Raw genomic sequence first — 23606 nt, 5'->3', positions numbered from 1 at the left:
TTACATATATTGACGTCTGAAAAAAATGAACAGTGCTCTGATATAGATAACTTGTGTTCTTATGAAAAAAAATTGCCACTTATGGATAAGAAGTCTTCATTTGGGCCTCAATATTTGACCTTTTTCATTGTCTCTCTGTCTCTATTGTATTCCCAATCTCTCCCCTTTCCTTGTCCCTGTCATATCATCTCTGCTCTTTTCAGCTCCTAGCATTGATTTCTTTCTTCAAACTAGAATGCACATATGCTACGTAATGATTTTTTCCAGTCTATACAATGTTTTTCAATCTATGCTCATGTCCGTTCTTTTGTCAGACTTTGTTAATGAAATTGAATTTTCTCTTTTCTTTTGAAAGATCAAACACCGTTCCTGAAGCTGGTCCAGACCGCCCTTCAGCACCAGGTGATGCGCATGCCTGACCGTTACACCCTGACACAGATCCTTGATGCATGGGAGATGAGTGTCAGGAAGTCTTGCCTCAAGATGATTGCTGCAAGAGATGCAACATGAACAGACTTCCTCAAGATTAACAGGATAAAGATTTGAAGGTATTGTGGACAGACATCTTGGAGATGTGCAGGATAAAGTTTTGAAGGTATTGTGGACAGACATCTTGGAGGTGTGCAGGATAAAGGTTTAATAGACTGGAATGGAGTGGACAAGCAGATAGGACATTATCAAAATGAACAGGATAAAAAGTGTAATGGACAGGACAGTCTTGATAATGAGCATAGAAGAAAACTTGGAGATATACACGGGATAAAGGTTTGAAGGTATTGTATCTTGGATATGTGCAGGATAAACGTTAATGGTTTGAAAGGTCTTGTGGACATGCAGATATACCAGCTTGAAGATTTACGGGAAACAGGTTTGATGGACTTGAAAGACTTGGTGAATTGGATATGGGAAAAGTAAAGTAAATGCTGATTGATGAATGTATTTATTTGATATGGACAGGTTGCAATGTCTTTTAAAGCTGATTTAAGATCCTTGTAGTCAGTCCTGCCTATAGGTATTGATACAAAAGTTGCAACACTAGCAGATTGTTCAAGAAAATGTATGATGGAGTAGATATGTTGAGCAGAATGGTCAATATACATGTCCAGCATAGTAATGAAGGGAATGTTTGGAAGTAGTTGTCTTGATTGATAAGGGATGAAGATTTTTTTAAGTTGTTACCAGATGAGCACTTGGTAGAAGAGCAATTACTGCAGGAGTTGCAGCATGGACACTAGGCAAGGGACTTCTAAAATGTAGTTTCAACTGGACATTTTTGGTGATGGTCAAATCAGTGCCTTTCTTGCCTGAGAATCAACAGGATCTCAGTTTGGAGAATCTGTTGAGGTAAGGTATTTTTACAGAGGAAGCCATCGGAGTTAATTTGTGTTTGCAAGGATGTATTCATAAGAAAGTCATGCCTTGAGGTCATTGTGCCAAAGTGGCATGAAGCCACAGGATTAAGTTTGTTTTATTTATTCATTCTAGGATTATCGTCTGCTGAAATATTTAAGATCTTGTGATATTAACAATTTAAAAAGCCAAGAACGAGCAAATATTTGTAGCATGTTTTAAATATGCAATGATCTGGTCAATTTATGAATTACATGTTATGAAACAGGTGAACACAGTAAGATGATGAAAGACGAATCATGAGAAGAAAGTACAATTTTGGCGTAAACATGACAAAGGTCAGAAAACTTGGAGTATCTGTTATTGGGAATACAGGCCTTTCTTGTATCTTTTGCTACATTATATACATATGTAAAGACTTCTCCCATTTCTGCTCCAATGGCATGCTTTTATCAGCCAAAATGGATACCACAGCCGGTGAAGTTTATTCACAACCAATCAAATTGGAACGATTTCAGTAGCTTTAAATTGTTATTGCTATTTTTTTAAATTATACTCTTAGAGTATTCATTATTTCAGAGGCTGCCTTAGACCCTTGAGGCACCTTGAACTTGAACAGAAAGCTTTTAAAGAATACATACAAAATTCTGTCAAAATTAAAGACTAGTATTCTGAATGATCATGGGGCGTTCCAATGTGAATCCTCCCACCTATCTTAAGTTTACTATCATTTTTTCGTAAGTGCATCATCTGTGTTTTTTATAAATAATTTGATATTCTCTGGATATACCCACGCAGACACTGCTTCGCCATGTACATTCTTTTGGTACGCAAGATAAAATATCATCCAAGACAAAAATTATAGATTTTATCTGACAGATTAAAATAAATCTCAGAATACCAATTTCATTTTAAAAATAAACTGATCTCAAATTACCGCCCAAGAAGTGCAGGTAACTATTTTCATTCAAGTTTTATTTTTCAGTATTATTAACTTGTTTGTGAAGTTGCTTGGCATAGGATTCATGGCCATTTATATTTACTGTGTCCTCATCATGGCCATATAACTTTATTGTTCATATTGAACTAATGAAATCAGTGAATATTGTGTCATATTCAAATTGGACCTGTAATTGTGCATGGTACAAGTAATCTGAAATTACAATTGATAAATGTAATTTGTTATGATTGATTAAATTTACACTTCTACAGCACACCTTAGTCAACGTGTTATACATGTTGATTTTTGAAGTCTTGTCATTGTCAGTGTGGCTTTAAAGAGAAATTCCAGTAGTTGCAGTAAACACTGATTTCATGAGAAAGTCTGTAAAACCAGGCTTAATTGTCAGTATATCATCGAGGATCTAGATCTGGTACAGTTACATAAACTGAACTTTGTGAAATCTTGAAATCTACGCTGAAAAATGTTCAGACTGAACTTCCCCAACACAGATAAGCGCACGTGCCACGTGGGACTGTGTATAATTATTGCTTTGAGCGTCGGGCCCGACGCTCTACCCGAATCCTGTGCTTATTTGCTGATTTCTCAGCAATTACACAATTTCTTCCAGAATCCTTTGGCACATGCGTTTTATTTATACAAACATACACTTTGGTGGTCATTTCATTGGATTCTGTACGAACTCATTTTGATATCGTTACCAAAACTAGCATTTACCTTTAATTTAAGTGTTTGATATTTGACTTGAAGGTGAAAATCAATTCAGAAGTGTGTTTTTAATAGAAACAGAAATATGGTTTTAGAGTTTGTCGTTGAATGTTTGAGCAAATTTCATATTAGCCTACAAAATATCATATGAAGTTAGTGTCCAAATTTGGAAATTACAGTACAATCTATTAAGCACAAATAATCATCTTTCTGATGTGGGTTACCCTGCTGTTTTGTTTAATGCCAAAAAAAAGTATTCACTTTCTCTCCAGATATCAAATATTGTAAACATATTCACAAGTATAGTTATTCTTATCTGAGAATACACTAAATTAGCAAGCAAAATTATGAAATGTGTGTATGAACCTAATTGGTAAGTAGCTTACAATATTGAATATGCAAAGGGTTTTTACTGAAAACATGTTTTATGAGAATTGAACAAGCTAGTGTGAATTGTTCGAATGATTATTCTGCTTCTTTTGAATTTCTCCTTTTTGAAACAGACTTAATGGGTTTGGGGTGAAACCAGGCAAAGTGTATTGTCTCTTAAACTTTACTGATGCAATAATTAAAGGAAATGTGGAATAACAATGATTAAAACAGCTTACAGGAATATAATGCGGTAAATGTATTATTGGTAGATAGACAGATAGATGAGAAACTCAAAAAAGGAAGTGAAAGAAAAATAAAGAGAGGAAATAGAGGTACAGCTTTTCAGAATGAAAAAGGGGAAAAGAAGGGATATGATAGCAAAAGGAAAGATAGGACATTCTAGGGGAATAAGTAACACACAAGTTCAACAGAAACAAATTTGATATATTTTTAGATTAATAAATAATTTAATTGCTTTTATTGGATGCAAAGAAATGTACAGACAAAACTTTAAAAGGAAACAAACTAAGGCAAATTACTTCACAGAGCTCTTAGCATTCAGCATTTTAACTCATTTTAATAAGCAGAACACATAAGATTTGCTTGAGTTACGTATTGGTTTCACCTGACATGGAAATTGTTATAAATGAAGTTAAAATCAATAAATACATGACACATGTAATCAAGCAGAACAATATCTCTTACATCGAAAACAGTCTATAACATTGAATAGATTTACTGAATAAAGGAAAATCAAGAATTTCTGTGCATAACAAAATCTATGGTGTTCTTACTCCACTCAGAGTATTCTTTTGTGTATGTTAGAAGTTCCTATATTATTCATAACATCTGGGGGTAATCTACCCGTCGTAGAGCCCTGCTTCATGTATATCTGTATTACTTTAAAGCTTATGTCCTTATGGGTACTGGGAAGTGATCACAAAGCAATGTAATGAGGGCTTGAATATACATTTGGAAAACACTTCATGGGAATTATTCATATGGAAAATAAAATATGGGAATAGAAACTTCACAAGTGAGTCAGGTACATACCCACACATCCATACAACCATATTTGCTTTGGACACGTTGCAATACTTACGTTACAGAGAGAGAGGGTGAGATGTAAGGAGGCATATGCTGCATGTTGGGAGCAAGAATCTTGCATAAATACCACTAACTACATATGTACAATTATGCACATGGCATGAACTTTTGTGAGTACATTTAGAATACATTTTATTGGAATAAATCACGCAAGAAAGAAGTGAGAACAACTTAATGATTTCATGTAAAAAGATCATAACAAATAACTTTGATTACACATTCACATATTGAAGGTACATACAAAGTACATGTATGATTAATTTAGAAACAAACTGTAGGCCTAATACTGTAAATAATAGATTATCAAAGTGAGGCTGTAAATAATACAAGATTCCATTAAATATAAATACATAATTTGTGTATTCAAGTAGCTCTCTCCAGAATCCAGACTTTTTTTTTTAATATTAGTACTCTCGTTCCTATAATTATAGCAAACAGAAGATAATATGATAGGGAAGAAAATCTCTGCTTTACCACAAGTAGGAGTAGTAGATTGCAATCCCAGAGGCTTGAGATAACAAAATGATCATGAACATATTCTGGACTATGTAGGATTTCCTGTTTCAAGATTTGCAAGACTTGAATAATGAAATAACTATTCATTACAACATTTAGAATATGATACAAAACAAAAAATAAGATTTACTATGATGCATTTTAACAGAAGAAGATAAAGAGAAGAAGAATGATAGTGAAGAGTTCAACTCTAAAACTATCTAAATATTCATTTAAAGACTCAATTAAAACGCTTCCTAATTGATTTCTATTTAAATAAGTCTTGCAGAGCCTTGATTATAAGAAGCTGAAGAAAAGTGGTACCAAAGTATGTGTCACTTTACTGTAATAAAAAAGCAACTCCCCAAAAAAAATCGCATAACAAATATAGGTGAATAAAAACGGTACAAAATTATAGAAATAAAAAAACAATTGCAATATCAGAAATCATATATCCTTTGAAAGTCACTTTTGTATGTATGCATCATGAATCAGTATAAAGTTTAATTTTCAACCTTTTTTGCCTTCCAGTATATGGTATATATACTTATATGGTATATTCTTTACAATTTTCATGAGAATATCTTACCAAAACAACAGAAAATGAACCTGATAATTTTCACTTGATGCATATTGTTAATTTTAGTTAAAATGCATTCAATACTTTTATAGTAAATATATATTTATATGAAGAATTCCATCGCAATAATTTTGTTGTTGTCTGTTTTAAAGCTTTACAGACTATGTTGACTATAATCTCAGGAATCGAATTGTATGTAATTTTAAAATGTAAATTCCAAAAATATAATCAATGTACTTCAAATGCTGCATACATACATTGCTGTTATTTCCCTGTAAAATATATTTCAAAAAAAAAATTGGCTTAAAAATGTATTTAATAGAAGAAATTAATCAACTTTAGTTAAAATAGGAAAATAATCGCATGAATGCTTTTAAAGATTAATTCCATATCTTCTGCAATGTGTTTTTTTTTTCAAAACAAGAGAGCTATCATAAATGTAAACAATATAATAACATTACTTCATATTATGAATAATGATAACCATAATAAACTTCTCTAATTGTTGAATATTAAGAAAAACAATTGAATTCACTTTGTCAGCAAAGCATCTCTACACCCTGAAATTAAACATTTGATTTTACCCTTTTTTGTTTTCCTACATGGATTCATCTCTCTTGTATTTGCTTTATCATTGAGATAGCCTGTTGATCTAATCCTTATTACCCCATCCTTCCTAAACAAGCAAAAACAAATATAAATCACCCCCTAATATTTCACATTTCATATCAAAGAATAGCTTTTGATATGTACCCTCCCCTTTAGGCTTTGAAAAAACAACGACAAACATCCCATTTCTTTTTTTAATCAAGAGCTTCACCTGATATGTCATAATTTTTCATGACCTAAATTTGTAGACAAACCTGACTTTTAAAAGGATCATGCCCCAGTTTATTTTAGTATTCCCCTACCCCAAATTGGTGTATTTTGATGCCTAATTAGTCATGGATTTTTCCTTGTCTCTTGCGTGGTTTATCATTCTTGGGACGATGATGAGCTTTATTGATGGCCTGCTTGACCCGACTGGTATGGGTGTGGTGTCCTGGACATCCATCAAACGGCTCCTGGATAATTAAAGCGAGAAAAAAAAACATTAAAAGTGTAGTAAGTATATGATTCATGTATGGATGGGAAGGTATAAGAGTTTAAAGCGTGTCTAACTCAAGGTTGTGAAGGGTTTGCTAGTTGATGATGCCCATTTTGCAGACTTTCCATCCACTCTAAAAACAGAGAGTAAAAGTTTACCCAATATTGGGTAGAAAGGGAACGTGCATGTTTGCTGGGTAATTTTCCCCCCTCAATATTGGGCAAAATGCATGTTCGAAGGGTAAATTTCAATGCAACATTGCATACAAATTTACAATATATATATTTTTTTTTTTACCCAACAAACATGCATGTTCCCATTTTACCCAATATTGGGTAAACCTTTTTTTAGAGTGTCAAGACATTGTAATACAAACTCTCATTGAAAGCTCAGACCTGGGGAGCGTTTCATGAAAGGATTTCAGATGTTTTCTCTGGCAAGTCCTGTTTTTTCCCAGAAAAAAATTACCATAGGAATTGTGCTTCTCAGCCAATCAAAATCCAGAAAAGTTGTCAGATCTGAAAAATTGTCAGATGAAAATTTAATGAAGTGCTCCCCTGTTCTTATTTACTCACAAGTTTGGGAACTTGCTTATATGCTTCATGATGTTTGTTTTTGTTTGGCATACATGTATTTTGCTTGTTCTAAAGCATTTAAAGCTGTATTTCAATTCAGCTGCGATCATTCTTTTTTTAATTGAACAAGGTCAATATAAGGGAAGGAGAATTTGCAAGTTATTTTCTTGGTGTCTCCATATTTATTTTCAATCATTCTTTACATTTACACCTTTCTTCTCTGGGAATTGAGTGGAACGCAACTGATCTTCAATTCTAATCTGTAATTTACAGAAACTTGGTGATCCTCGTACAAAGCTGCATGGAACAAGTTTAATACAAGTATGAAATTAAATTAATTAATCTTTTAATTACCGCAGGACAGATCACACAATCGTTTGCATTAGAGACAGTCTTAGCTTTATGGGTCTGCTGAATGTTGAATTGACCATCTTCTGCGACTCTTCTTTCAGGTGCTTTGCCTGCATGCTCTCTCAGGAATTCTCGAATACGATTGGAAGCAATGAATGGCAGTTCCAATTTGCATCCGTAAGTCAGGACTGCAAAGGGCTGAAAAGAAAATGGACATGTGTTTCTTTCAGTTCATTTTTTTTTGGGGGGGGGGGGGTTGGTGAGAGTTTTTTTTTTTTTACCTTACTCCTCTTTTTTGTATTATGAGAAAGAAAGAATTGGTAAAAATATAAACATGTAAATGTGCTATGGAAATGATAAAGGAGTCCGAATGGCTTGGTTTTATTCAATATTGATATGTTTGGGGATTTTTTTAAAATCTAAATTGCTATTTTGTACTTATTTTGACTAATACAGAAATCTTAGGCCTAAATGCACACCTTATTTTTATTAGATAATGGTGGAGTATTACCAGTGTATTTTAAGGGGAGATTGTAATATAATATCATTTTTACTCAATCATATATAGGGATATAGATACTCAAAGCCGTTATAATATAATCCTGTAACCCAGCTCTCTCTCTATTTTACTCTTATTTTCCTTCTTTTTATCTATTCATTTTATTTATTTTTTTTTCTTTGAAAATCGTGGAGATGCTTCCCCCCCCCTTTCTCTCTCTCTGAGTTGCACTTCCCCTGTCTTTGGTGAGGATAATGCAATTAATATTCAAAAAGCCAAATGCACAATAGACCTACCCGATCCTGGCTGAGTTCTTTGTATGGAGTAATGATGTGTTTCCTTAGACATCCTCGTGCAATTCTTCTAAATCTTGTCACTTCATTCATATCGGCACAAGGGTGGTAGAGAAATACCGCAGCTCCATGCTATAATTAAAACAAAAGAGAACATTCTACATTGATGTCATGGGGAAGTCATGTGCTATAATTACTTTAAAAACTCACATTTAGGCATCTTTCATGAATCCCTAAAAGTAATGTACATTTAGATTTTGGATGCTATAATAAAAGGGGATCAGTTCTTTAATCATTGGCATTGGTCGCAAATTAAATTTGTTTTCAACTCATCCATGGCCCTCAATCAAATGGCATTTTAAAGATTACAAAAGTCCTAATTATCAAAATGCATGAAGTAGCATATCTTACTATTCTTGATGTGAATTGTTCTTAATCATCAATTATAAAGCGTTTACAGTGTGGTCAAATTCAAACTTTGCACTGATTTTGCCATCTTTTTTTTTAATAGCTAGCTTTGAAAGTAAGAGCAGAAGGGCAGCATATTTTAAACACCATGTCTTTTTTTTTCTTATTAGTGTTTTTTTTAAAGATTGTTCTTTGGGCCTGATATTGCCATAATAAATTGATGAAAAGTGGCCCGAGGCATGGGCCAGTGAGAATTCGATATCTCACCTCTAGATTATGTAACCATCTCTGTTTGGGAAGATATCTATACTCTCCGTACTTGGCCCATAGCGGGCGATGTGCTCCACTCGTTGGAATGACGTCATGATAAATGATGGCTCGATTCATGCAGACATGGATAGGCTGAAATAGAAGGTTTAGAACTTTTATTAATTGCTTTTAATTGCTTTTTCTTCCCATCCTCCTCTTCTTTCTTCCTCTTCTCCTCCTCCCCCTCATCATCACCATTCTCCTCCTTCTTCTTCCTCCTCCTCTTCTTCTTTTTTTTCCTTCTTCTTCTTCTTCTTCTCCTTCTCCTACTAATTCTTCTCCCCATATTTCCATTATTCTTTACGAAAAATGCTGTCTACATTTCTGTACTTTATATCAGAATACCAGCACATTATTCTAGTGGTTTCTTTTCATTGTTTTTCATCATTCAAATAGATAGTCAAATTTCATTATATTGTAAACTTACGTTGTCTGTCTTTGTTGTGCACTGTTCATCAATGCTTGATGTCTTTTTGCTCATCTGATGTAAGGAGAGAAAAAAAGTGGACAGAGACGTGTTAAAGATATTAGTTATAGAAACACACTCAAAATAAGTTCCACTCCCCCTGAATCTAAATAGAATAACTTTTTAAGCATGTAGTTCCATAATTTAAAGAAATAATTCTTAGCAAAATGTCTGAAGTAATCCTATACTCATACGTAGGCCTTTGTATCCGGGCTATGTATTTGCGTTCATTTATATCCTGTATACCTCCAAGTCGTAAAATATGTTTATAAACATAACTTTTTTTTATTAAAAATATTAAGAATACAATAGACAACATAATGTGGCAATGCATGTATACAAAAAGGAAGTATACTTTTATATCATCAATCATCAGTAGCATCAGGTCTTATGTCTACCAAGCCATGCGCGTATAGGCCTATATCAGACTCTGAATCCAACCAGAGTGAATATTACCATGATTGACACGTCAAATAATGTACTCACTCCACTGCCTAATCACTTGTGTTTTAATTATACATTATGTCTCATTGTTTATACAGTAAAATGGTGTCAATACGTACGACTTAAATTGCTCACAGGATTTCTTTCATTATATTACGCGTAGTATTAATTCAGGATAACATACGTCAAACCAAAATTTTATTGTCAATAAATTTGAAAATGGTTACTTGAAAAGGGCAAAATTCTTTGCGTAAAACTTGAGTAAAATAAATTGTCAATTTTTTTGGTAGATTACACGCCTTTTATTACACGGCCCTCAGTTTATCCACTTTATAAAGTGCAAGATATTCAAAATGTTTAAGTGTACTAAACCTGTTGCCATACCTTCTGTCACGCTGTATTATTTGTTAAAACATGGGCGACATCTTGTACAACAGGTGTGAAGTAAAATTAGTTGTTATTTGAATAAGAATCCGCTTCATTTCACGTGGACATTTACTCTCAAAATAAATGAAAGAGTGAAAATACATTCGATAGAAAGTGAAATTCAATTCATTCAAAATGTTGAATGAGGGAGAATGATTTTCAACTGAGAAACAGTAATATTATTCTATTCAGTAATCCAGCAATAGAAAATGAAACAATAATATTTTAATGCCGAGACATGAAATCGTTTTGAAATTCACATCCAAATTATTGATGTGAAATAAATAGTGTCTTACTACATGACTATGACACATGAATATAATACCCGAGTATAGTCTGCAGGCACAGACCCTGATTGAAACTTTGATCAACAAGTGTGTCTCCACGCAAAGACTAGCACATACAAAACTGAGTGTTTCAGGGCCTTCGGTACACAAGACATGCATGGATAGGCTGCACATTCAGACCCGTAACTCGAGTGAAGGGTTTGCCCAGCAGACTAATACCCGAGCATCATTGGCCTATATATTCGTTCAAATTGATTCCGGCCAATTTTTCACTCGCTTGACATGTTTGCCTGCTTTGGCATTTAGAAACTTATACAAGAAGGGCACGCTCAAATTGCCTTCTTTTTCTTCTTATCATTATTCTTCATCATTCTACTCCTTCTTCTACTGCTCCTCCTACTCTTTTAGCTTACTCTCTAATTCCCTTTATTCCCTTTTCTTTCTCTTTCGGCTCTGCTCTCTCTTTCTCACCCCTTAAAGATAAGAATTAACTGTAGTAAAAGAAAAATGCTTTTGAGCATTCATGGGTTATCCTGTCAAGCTTTTAATGAATTTCTATCTCATGTATGTGTATCTATATATTTGACAAATAAATCAAATATGACCAAAAAAAAGATGACACGACAAGAATAGTGTCTTTCAATTAACATTTGATATAAACTGAAACCTCACAATTACCCGACTATAAAGTCATCGCAACATACAATCACGTATATTTATTATACGGGTCGCTTCCTGTGATGTGATGAAATTGGACACTAACAAACGCTCTTTTTTATGATTGTGATTTATTAAGATTGCGCCCTAAATGGCATGTTTGTGTGACGACCCATACATTTCTCTTGACTTATGATACTTTAAACTGCAATACGATACAGCTTGTATCACGGATATGGAATATTTAATGAGCATTTTTTACCACAGGAGAGTACATTTCGTGTCATGGTTTCCACTGTAACAGATCAAATTCTACAACCATCACCAAAACTCACTATCCTTCTCCGGTTTTCCCCCATCGTCCGTCCGTCCCTCCCCCCTCTATTATGCGAACCCCTCTCTCTCCATTTTACCTTTTACTCACTATTACCCCCCCCCCCTCTCTCTCTCCCGATCTCGATCATCCTTTCTGTTTATCTTTCTCCTGTATTATTTTATCATCCCCTTTATCCCCCCGATATATCTAGCCCTGCCTTAATCATTACTTACTTCCATTTGAGCACCTCTTGTATTCATTTTTTTTTTGGGGGGGGGGGTCGGGAGTGGAACACATTAACCTTTTTCTTGCCACTCACAGAAGTTTTTCTTTTCCCCTAGAACTGACCAATCCGAGTCTTTTTATTTTCGAAAACACTATACACTATACTTATGTATTATATTCTAAAACGAGTTCACTATATACCAAGGAGCGATTACTGTGTTTGTAGCTCCATGAATATTATACATCAACACCAACCAGACCTGTATATACGAATTTATGGCCTGATGGAATAAACATTAAGATATTTGAACACATCAAAGTTTTAGTTTCGCCATACGCTGCACGTTGATATTGGCTAGAGGGGAGACATAAACATATATTTCATTAAAAAAATACTTGTTTATCAATTATAAAAGCAGCTGGTATACAGCTGCTTACTGTCACTGAATGTGATCAAGTGTCTTTTCAATGAGTGATATCATCGGATATTTCAAAAATAATATATATTTTTCACGTTAATTTTGCCGAAGAAACAGAGAGTGAAGTTTGAACTTTCTAATACTATATCTGTAGGAAAAAGAAAGATAATTCTTTCAAGTTGATACCCATCAAGGATTAACTTTCTTATGTTTTGAAATGAAAATCACACCCTTTTTTCAACTAGGGAGTAATGGTTCTTGAAATTTGTAAATGATTATCTTAATACTGCAAAAACAACTTTTTTTGTCTGTTCAATTTAATTGAATTAAACCTACAAAGGAAAAAAAAACTGATTGAAAGTTTATGATTTGCCAGCACGCAGACATGGTAGATGTTTGTTCCTTAACATATCCTGAAAAAATAATAGACATGCGAAAATATTGAAAATCCGACCTGTCATCACAAACCCGTCTTCATCTAGATCAAGCTGATTAAACCGAGCGTATACTTGACATCTTATATCCATCATCCTTGCGCTGTTGCCAAGCAACCCAATTTTAAACTCCATGAAATGAATATACATGTATTTCCAATGCACATTTATCTTGATTTTAAGTACTGTACGATTGTAAACTTCGAATGCAGTTGTCGATGGACAAACTGTCGTACTTAGTTTATTTCGTATGACTGTAACCCTGTAAATCAGAACAAGTTCAGAAATGAAATTCCACACAAAAAAGGTGACGTAATATTTTCTCCATTTGATAACAGGGACACCTATCATTTTCATACTTTTTTTTCTTCTTCCTCCCCTTTTCCCCTCTTTTTCTTATTTTTCCCAACTCCTTTTTTCAATACCCGAAAGGCATATCGTGGGTGATCTCCCCTGCCCCTTACAAAAATGCTCCGTATCGGAGAAAATGTATACAAAAATAATTCTCGTTAGATTTTTTTGTATTTCGGCAACCACCTCATTGGAAAGAACACTCAAGTAATCATCTTTGACGCGACTTAACAAATCTATAGAATATTCGAATTCTATACATTTTGCCATAATAATTGTAATAACTACAAGTATATGTTAATAAAATTATGACACCATATTAAAGGTTGATGCATGGGGAGGGGAGCGGGTTCCAGGATACATTTCATGGTATCTCAGCAACCACTTTAAGAAATAGATTGATTGAAACACTCAAGCCATCCCCTAACATCTTTGCCGCGGCGAAAAAAAATCTGCAGAATATTCCACATGTATAGACTCATATTCAGACCGATTATATCCATCTCCCCTTCCATTCGAATTTTATTTTACGTTCTCCAAGGCATGGCGTGAGTTAGAATATAATGGAATCCCCATTAACGATTTTTTTTTTTGTAAGTCTAATTTTCTACTACAACGAATTAACTGCAAATGAGCCCATGCATTCCTTCTATGAATAACATCAACTAAGTTCTTATCAAACCAAAGTCTATTATTCAAAACATTCAAACACCCTTCCTCATGTTCGTCAGAGACATATGCTTTGTGTTGAATATTTTTGTGTACTTTCTCATATCCTTTTTTTTTTATAGTTTACATTTACAAGCAATCTGCTCAATCTATACCGGAGCACCCTCGTCACTTTTCACCATGTACCTTTTCTGCATAGCGATGTGGATTGTGGTTTGTAAAACGGGCTGTTCATGATTAATATTTTAATCACTCTAATCAGTAGCTAATTAATGAAAATGAACTTTGGATTTCCTCCAAGAGATGTCGAGGAGAGAGGCAATTCCATTCAATAAAAAGATATTTTATTGTCTCGTTAACCCCCCCCCCCCCGCCTCCGTTGATTTCTTACGCAATGAGGTATCCCAGTTTCACTATAGATATGGATGTCTGCCAAATATGTTAACAAGAACATATTCGAATTATATAAAGTACTCATCATTAAATGAACGATTTTTTGTTTCAATCTGAAGTAAATTCATACGTGCTATAGCTTCATGAAGACTATCCTAGAAGAGTAGATTACGTTTTGGTTTGGTTTGGTTTTAGATTACGTGAATACTGAAAGTCTATATGGTAAACCATGTTCAAGACTTACGATCTATATTGTCATGATTGTAGTAATTAAGCGTTTCTCTTAATTACACATCCTCCTTATTTGACAGAAGACTGTTTCCAATTCTGAATAAATGCCTTCATTATATTTTGTAGATTGCATGTTTCAGCCCCGTTTAAAGCCAGAGTCTGAAAATGAGGCAATTGATATCAAATAATGCATTCGAGTGTTCTGTCATTCAGAGCGTGTCGTCATGGTAATTTCAAGTCGGAGTTGCTCTCTAAAAGGTCGAAGGATATTCTCTTCTGATTGCACATTTAAAGGTGCAAATGTCGGTATTGTTTGCAATCTAACACGCTTGGGTTGTGTATTCTGACCGTTCACTTTGTAAAAGGAGATAAATTAGGTTTTCGTCTATAAATTTGTTCAGATTTATAAAAGAGAGAGGTGGTGTCGATATTGCTTTGTGAGATTAGATTAAGAAAATACGGCATGTATAAGTCGCAGAAAATTAAAAAAATTGAAATTTGGTATTCTGCCTTGAGACTGGAAAACAAATCTTTAGAAAAAAAAACGGACTGAATTTCATCCTAGGTACAAGAAGGAATCTTCCTTTACACAAATCAAACACAAATTTATCGATGTACTTAATATTTAAAGATGATGTATCTGCGGTTTCATTAGTTTTGATAATTATAATCTAATACGAGATACAAAACAATAAAATAAAATAAAAAAAAGTAATGTTTTCTTGGCAATTCATGCAACAAAGTAATCTTGCTATTGCTGAAAATAAAACATCTGACCAAACATAAAGATTAAACACGATTTTGTAGGATAATGAACTACTTAAAAGAAATCCGCAGACCGTATCTGCAGACATATTCAATGACGCATTCATCCCAATCGCTGGTATATTGGTGCTATACATGTACATCTATACGTTCCGGTCAATAAGGCTGCATCACTTTGCCTTTCACGATCCAATATTTCAAACTGGTACCATTCTTCTCTTCATTTTCAATCGCAGTTATTTCGTCATTTTTTCCATTTCCATAATCATGAGAACGATTTTTTATTATGTTTATTTGAAATATCTTCACTTCTATTATTCATACGCTTAGAAAATTCAATTTTGTGATTAGTAAGGTTCTTTAAACGGTACCACATGATTCAGTTTATTTTATTTTAATTCTCTATTATAGATTCACAGTTTTTCATATGGATGAAAAATATTTGTGTTGCGCTGTTGCTATTTTATGTTCCCCTCTTCCTTATCTTAGATTTTTTTTCTCGATTATCACGATTCTCAAATATGGTCTTTGATTGTTATTCCAAATTATTCCGTGCTTCAGAATAATATTCCCCCGCACTAAGTACTGTATTCTTATTTTACTTTTTTTCTGATATGAATCATTCACTTTTTACACTGTTTTAACAAAGTGTTTAATGGCCTTTGGGCATAAAAAATAATTGCTTTTCGTAACGAGGGAAAGGTCAGCTTGTTTGTTTTTTTTTGGGGGGGTTTAAAGATATGATAATATGGAAGAGCTCCAAGATCTCTTTTTATGACTATAGCCTATTATGGACGATGTTTTACCACCATTTACCAAATTTTATTAACTCTATTTGCTTAATTTTTTTTTATGTGTGAAAACAAGGGTCAGTTGGCACATTTTGTTGTCGAATTTGGATTAAAAAGAATTAATAGGGTTGGTCAGATTTCGGTAGAAACACTTGATATTTAGCTTTATTTAGAAAAAATTAAAACAACACAAGGGGCGCTCAATCTGATGATGAAACGGAGAAAGTAAAATTTCACGTTATACGAAAATGACAATGAAAAGTAATTCTGGTTATTACTCTTTGTGAGATTATAATGTGAAAATCTTTACCAAGGCTTCAGACAGGTTATCACAAGTTGCAAATGAGTGCTGTAATCATTTTATGCAGATGATATATTTCTATGCTTATAAGTGATGCAACTGCACATCGCATGCGGTTTGTACGATTCGGCCTGTAACGACAAGTACATTTAACTATAAAAACACTGCTCATCAATAACGTCAAAATTATAATGAATGATTTAAAGGACAAGTCCACCCCAACAAAAAATTGATTTGAATAAAAAGAGAAAAATCCAACAAGCATAACACTGAAAATTTCATCAAAATCGGATGTAAAATAAGAAAGCTATGACATTTCAAAGTTTCGCTTAATTTCACAAAACAGTTATATGCACATCCTGGCTGGTATACAAATGAGGAGACTGATGACATCATCCACTCACTATTTTTTTGTATTTTATTATATGAAATATGAATTATTCTAATTTTCTCCTCATTGTCAAGTGAAACGGTGATTAATTCCTCCCTGAACATGTGGAATAAGCATTGTTTAATACTATATGATTCAGTCAAGTCGGTTCCTATGGTCAAATCTGTAAAAAATGAAATAATGTATATATAATTCAAACAATAGAAAACAAAAGAAATAGTGAGTGATGGACATCATCGAATGTCCATTTGCATGTCACTGAGTTGTGCATATCACTGTTTTGTGAAAAATAAGCGAAACTTTAAAATGCCATAACTTTCTTATTTTACATCCGATTTTGATGAAATTTTCAGCATAATGCTTGTTTGATCTTTCTATATTTATTCAAATCAACATTTTGCTGTTAAAGGCAGCGTCTTCCAAACGTTTTGAAATTAAAACTAGTCTAAATGTGACAATGACCGTCATTATTAGATTTGCCTTTTTTTATTTTGAATAAATGAAGAAACTCTTAACATTAATCGATCATATTGTTTCTAGATATTCTACAATGCTTTCTTTCTCTTTTATCAAGTGTAAAAATCTATCTAAACATATTGCACATAATGATAATAAAAAGATAATATAACAAAATAGTTATGCTGCTTGGAAGGGTGTTTTCTATAAAGACATGGTATTGTAATCAGATGAAAAGATATTTTGAATAAAATTAAGAGGACTATTCAATATTATGTATCTATCATATGCACAAATTATAATGTATTCTGAGTATGTGATTCATTTCATTGTAAAAATGTTTGAGCAATTATGAGTAAGAAAAACTATTACTTCCTACTAAACCCATGAATTAAGATTGATTTGAAAAAGAGAATAAACAAAAATGAACACAACGATAACAATTTAAAATATATTCCATGATCTGAAAAGTAGGTCCTAAATGGGGTATATTAACCGATATTTAACTAAAATATATCGAAAGGATTTTTGGTCATAGGTTGAAGAGAAAACACTCATTTTTAATGACAAACTGAAAGTTTGGCAAATTGCCTTGTGGCTAATTATTTACGTGGATTGTCAAAATGTCAGTATGTGAATTCATCATTTTCATTAAACCGCAACCGCAATTCATCATTTTCATTCAACCGCATCATGCTAATTATAATGACGTTCACGTGATTTTAAAAATGAAAGGTCTTGTGTATATATATTATTTTCTCCAATTGATTATGATCTTGTTCCCTTAAGAATCTAGGAGCGTTTCATCGTTGAAAATAGATTTATGCCTTTAATCTGATATAAAAGTTCGATAACGGACTTAAAGGTCGAGTTCACCCCAGAAAAATGTTGATTTGAGTAAATAAATAAAAATCAAAACTAGCACAACACTGAAAATTTCATCAAAATCGGATGTAAAATAAGAAAGTTATGACATTTTAAAGTTTCGATTATTTTTCACAAAACAGTGATATGCACAACTGAGTGACATGCAAATGAGATAGTCGATGATGTCACTCACTCACTATTTCTTTTGTTTTTTATTGTTTGAATTATACAATATTTCATTTTTACAAATTTGACAATAAGGACCGACTTGACTGAACCATATAGTATTAAACAATGCTAATTCCACATGTTCAGGGAGGAATTAATCGTTGTTTCACTTGGCAATGAGGAGAAAATTAGAATATTTCATATTTCATATAATAAAAAAAAAAAAAAAAATAGTGAGTGGGTGACGTCATCAGTCTCCTCATTTGCATACAGACCAGGATGTGCATATAACTGTTTTGTAAAATTAAGCGAAGCTTTAAAATGTCATAACCTTCTTATTTTACATCCGATTTTGATGAAATTTTCAGTGTTATGTTTGTTGGATTTTTCTCTTTTTGTTGGAGTGGACTTGTCCTTTAAAATCGGAATTTATTTCAAAGATCGGATCGATTTTAATCAATAATTTATAAATATCCTTGGTCTTTCCAACCCTGCAGCCAATCACAAAATGTGCTGCAAGAATAATCAGCGTCGTAGTATTGAAGGTTATTACGAAACTCAATATATCAATCAAGATATCAAAGATAAACATATTACTAGCCATGCAATTCAACAGCCGGCACAGCTGCAATTCTTAGTAAGGTCCATGATTAAACATATTCCAATGCGATTGTTCATTGTATTACAATGCCCTCCACATGTAAAAAGAAATTTAAACAATACCAGTAGAGAGAATAAAATCATTTTAATTTTCATCTGCCAAACATTGTTTTCATTCTTATGTCATTTCAAACTCATTCAAGTAGCATTTTGAATAAATCATAATCAGTGAATATATAATATTATGTAAAATAAAAATCACTATAAGTGGTAGCTGGGGCGCTGTGTCATGATATGGGCCGGGATCAGTGATAATAACCTAAACAAGGGTTTCATTTTAAACATACATGTAATAAAGGAGTACATGACTAAGCCACCATTTCTTGTTTGCTATTTTTTCCCTTTTATGTTCTTTTAAACAATGTTTTGCCTTTCCACCTCTTCTTTTGGGGATGATGCCCCGACCCACTGCAGCAAAACAGGCCAGGGTAAAACAAAGTATAAAAGACATGCATTATTAATGAACAAAGCATCGCTAAGACAATGATTTATGAAATGTTCATCTTACCTTGTTCGATGTCCACCTTTCCGAGGGACATTCAAATGCGTCACGAGAACCGTCCCAGTCAATGGTCAAATTGGTCTGGGAAGAAAAAAAAAAGGGAAATTTGTTATTTAAACTAGAAAATTACTTCAAAAGAAACAAAATCGTTGAAGTGTTTAACAATGTGATCTGGAAATAGAAAATCCATCGATGTTTTTTTTTTCTTCTTCATTTTAAGATAAAGCATAACCTAGTTATAGTGAATTGGTGAAACGAAATGTAAATTTTATTGCAAGACGAGGCAGAATGATTTTAACATTATTTAGGAAGCAAACAATCATTGATCCAATGTATTGGCCTATATTGTACATTATGATTGCATACGTTGGCATATACTTATCAAATTAATTTGTGAAATATGAATTCAGATCGCATTTCATAAATAATTAAGAATTATATAGGGTGGTAGTTGGTGTACTTTAATTAAGTAAGTTAAACTCAAAGAAAGACTCAACTGGAAAAGAACACATTACGGTCATCCGATGTGAACTATACGGGTGACAGGTAGACTTAAGGAGAAGAGATGAAAAAAAAATAAGCTGAAGAGAGGGTAAGCATGTTGGGGTAAATAAAGGAAAGAAGGGTTTGGAGAGGTGAAATAAGAAAAGTAGAGTCAAGGAGATGTCGGTTGAGAAGGATGAAGAGGGATTGTTACCTTTCCGTCGTCACATCGTTGGTTGGAGACCCCCATGGGTATACCACCATGTTCATCTTGTCCAGGTGCGAGGGTACCACTGTGACTCAAATAAGGGGGAAGAGTTACCGTTGCTATGGTAACATCTATCAGGAGGATGATAGTAAGTGCGAACGGGAGGAGAAGCGAGATAGTCGAGATAAATCGCATAATGCCGAAAGCTCATTCAGAGAATATGCGTATCTGTACGTATAAAAACACAACATCCCTGTTTTAATACAAATCCAATCACCATCTAATGATCTAATGATAACACACGCACCATGTCATTGTGACATCACAGAAGTGAAGTAAAATCGTAATGACAAAATATTAGGATAAAATGTAAACAAAGGAAAGTTCGCTGACACCATAATACGCGCAATATATCTTTGTGACGTCATGGAAAAAATCAACAAACTTGGAAATGCGCTAATCATCGTGACGTCATATGATAAAGAACTGTGATGTCATTTAAGATGCATACTGAAATTATTGTTACGTCATAAAGACAATTTCCGCATACATACAGTCACATACGCGCAATGAACCACCCCAACGACCGTGACAACATAAAGTCCATCAATACAATTTGTACAAGATCAGAAAATGGAGTTTAAACTAATTAACTAGCTGATCATCCGGCTGATCTTCTTAAATAAAGCAGCAATTGACAACTTGTAGATTTAAGGAGACGTACCAACCTCCCTAGCCTGAGGATAAACAAACAGGTATAGGTTATTATTTTATAAATCGTTTGTCAAATCATTCAAAATTTCATGGAAGTGAAACTATTCTTAGAATTTCGTTATTCTGGATTATCTCAAATGTTTGAAACATTCCATCTACAACTATCACCTATTATATATTTATGTTTTTCATCACTAAATAATTAAAGACACATACATAGATCCGGGACATCGATAAAGCGTGTTGCTTCATCAAGAGCAATATTGAAAACATAAATTTCAATACCAATTTTTCTTATTTCTTTTGTTTATTAATTTTGTTCTATGTTCGAACTTTTTCTTCTCCTTTTATTTTTATCCTATTTTTTCAAAGACGATAAAAACGAATACATAAATTGTTTCCAAATTAAGTAGACATAAAACCTTAGTTCAAAAGTAAAACCTCTCTTCTGTATTTTGGATGAAGGCCCTATGTATTTCAGCATAGACATGTGGGCTTACCAGTCTTATTCACAAATATCGCAATAAAACTATTAACTGTTTCACGACGACAAACCAATATGTTGATCAATTCGTTCTATTCTTAATGATTGCTAAACTCAATCGTTGCGAATTACAGGTTTGCCGACCATGTCAATTTTAAAACAGGAATTCCAAGTAGGCCTAGTGTTTTTTTTTTATTATAAACAGGTTGAAATCATATCTCGTCATTATATCCCCAAGAATAAACAGGACCAAACAATAACCTATCTCACAAAGTGAATGATCAAAGTATAGATTTTCACCATGCACAATAGAAAAGGGCAAAATTATAGAATCGATGTCGAAAAAAAAACATGACAAAATTACGAATATTTTGAAATGGGAATGAATGTGCCTTATATAAACAAGAAAGAATTGATGATTAAATTACCTAAATGGAAGAAAATAATATGCTCACCTGATAAAACAATAAGCTAGAATCCTGAGAGTAATCAACAAATTAAGTAATCCAGATGACCGACAAAATGATTTTGTTGGCAATCACATTAGCTTTAAACCCAACTGCATTTGAAGTCAGTGAACATATGCTTGCTGTATCACTGTCATCGAGGCATCCCTGGTCATACGCTCCCGGTTAACAGGATAGTACAACAGAGAACAATGCGAAGCAGTGTCATTGGATGGACAATATCGAATGCGGGCTTTCTGCATTATCATCCCCGCGAGATGTTCGTTTGTATGTATGCATCAATCAGTGTTCGGGAGATAGTAAAATAAGCGTTCAGTGTACGCCACTGATCGCTTTTTCATGCTTTTTACACAGATCGTGTCCAGTGTGCGGCGTATAGATGGCGCCACGCTTGATGAAACCGTCGAGATGATCAAGTACCTTTTTGACCGGGGGTTTGGATCAAAGGTATGGAAGCTTAGAAGTGCCACCCAGATGTTCAGATAATCATCTCGTCATGTCTACATCTCTTAGGGAAAAGGATAAGATGACGAGATCTTGGATCTCGTCATGTCTACATCTTTTAGAAGAGATGATCAATTCAATTCATTTTATTTCCACAATTCAATGAAAATTACATTAAAATTGCACAAAGTGATTCAAGGAACAATGAATAATACAATACATAGACTTACTTGGTACAAAAACAAATGGATAAACAAAGTACGGATCATAACAGAATATTAAAAGTGGAGGGACAAACAAAGGCCCGGGGCCTATCAAGGGCTTGTCCCCGACATATAAAGATAACATATGACTAATCATAAGCAAACAAGCAAATGAACAAACATAAAGCAATAAAGTCATGCAAAAATTAAAGATAGAAGTAAAATTAGGGAGTATAAGAATTTATTAGATTATTTATATACATCTTCTTAAACCTAGACAATGTAGGGCAACTCTTCATATCGAGATCTAAACAGTTCCATAGCTTTAGACCAATGAAAATAATTGTGGACCGAGAAAACTCATATTTTAATTTAGGGACACGGATGTGATTTGACTGCCTGCATGGTTGTGTAATACCATGCATGGTCACATTTGCTCTACGGCGGCCGTACGGCGAGTCGAAAACAGCCGTTTTATTCATTTTTACTAAAATCATCTATAATGTAGCTGGTACAAAAAAAATGTAAAACGGCTGTTTTCGACTCGCCTTACGGCCGCCGTAGAACAAATGTGACCAAGGTATAAGGAACAATTAAATTATTCTCCTGAAAACAATCATTTAAAAATTTAGGTAATATATTGTGTAAATAAGGAAACATAAAGATTGCAACTTGTAATTTATGAATATCCTGAATTTTCAATTGTCTAAATTTGAAAAAGAAAGGATTGGTATGTGAAAAGGAAGCTGAGTCTGTGATGACGCGTATTACCCGTTTCTGCAACAAAAAGAGTCTATTGAGATGTGTTGAGGAACATCCTCCCCACACAATATTACAATATATCAAATGAGATCCTATTAAAGATGGCAAGATCTCGGATCCAAGATCTTGCCATCTGATCATCTCTTCTAATAGATGTAGACATGACGAGATCCAAGATGTTGCCATCTGATCATCTCTTCTATAAGATGTAGACATGACGAGATCCAAGACCTTGTCATCTGATCATCTCTCCCACAGGATGTAGACACGCCAAGATCCAGATCTTGCCATCTGATCATCTCTTCTAAAAGATGCAGACATGATGAGATCCAAGATGTTGCCATTTGATCATCTCTTCTATAAGATGTAGACATGACGAAATCCAAGATCTTGTCATCTGATCATCTCTTCTATAAGATGTAGACATGACGAGATCCAAGATCTTGTCATCTGATCATCTCTTCTATAAGATGTAGACATGACGAAATCCAAGATCTTGTCATCTGATCATCTCTCCTACAGGATGT

General features: G+C 33.6%; 2 protein-coding genes across 5 annotated transcripts in view; one reads left to right on the top strand and one right to left on the bottom strand.

Moving 5' to 3' along the window:
• LOC129254806 (mediator of RNA polymerase II transcription subunit 15-like) overlaps window positions 1-3481 on the top strand; it is a 32098-nt gene extending 28617 nt beyond the window's left edge. For all 4 annotated transcript variants that reach the window (XM_064109715.1, XM_064109711.1, XM_064109705.1 and 1 more), the window contains one exon: window positions 356-3481. In XM_064109715.1, the coding sequence (XP_063965785.1) occupies window positions 356-510 (155 nt within the window). In that variant the 3' untranslated portion in view covers window positions 511-3481. The remainder of the gene's footprint in view (window positions 1-355) is intronic.
• A 459-nt stretch (window positions 3482-3940) lies between these two features.
• LOC129253538 (uncharacterized) lies at window positions 3941-21982 on the bottom strand. The gene is made up of 8 exons (XM_064109718.1): window positions 21659-21982; window positions 20012-20233; window positions 19321-19395; window positions 9523-9576; window positions 9054-9188; window positions 8382-8510; window positions 7590-7784; window positions 3941-6637 (listed from the first exon to the last, which is right to left on the bottom strand). The coding sequence occupies exons 2-8, from the start codon at window positions 20198-20200 to the stop codon at window positions 6512-6514; spliced, it is 903 nt and encodes a 300-aa protein (XP_063965788.1). The 5' UTR covers window positions 20201-20233; window positions 21659-21982; the 3' UTR covers window positions 3941-6511.
• Between the last annotated feature and the right edge of the window lie 1624 nt (window positions 21983-23606).

This window comes from Lytechinus pictus, chromosome 2, assembly GCF_037042905.1.
Source record: "Lytechinus pictus isolate F3 Inbred chromosome 2, Lp3.0, whole genome shotgun sequence".
Lineage (NCBI taxonomy): Eukaryota > Metazoa > Echinodermata > Echinoidea > Temnopleuroida > Toxopneustidae > Lytechinus > Lytechinus pictus.
This window is presented reverse-complemented; position numbering and strand designations above follow the sequence as displayed.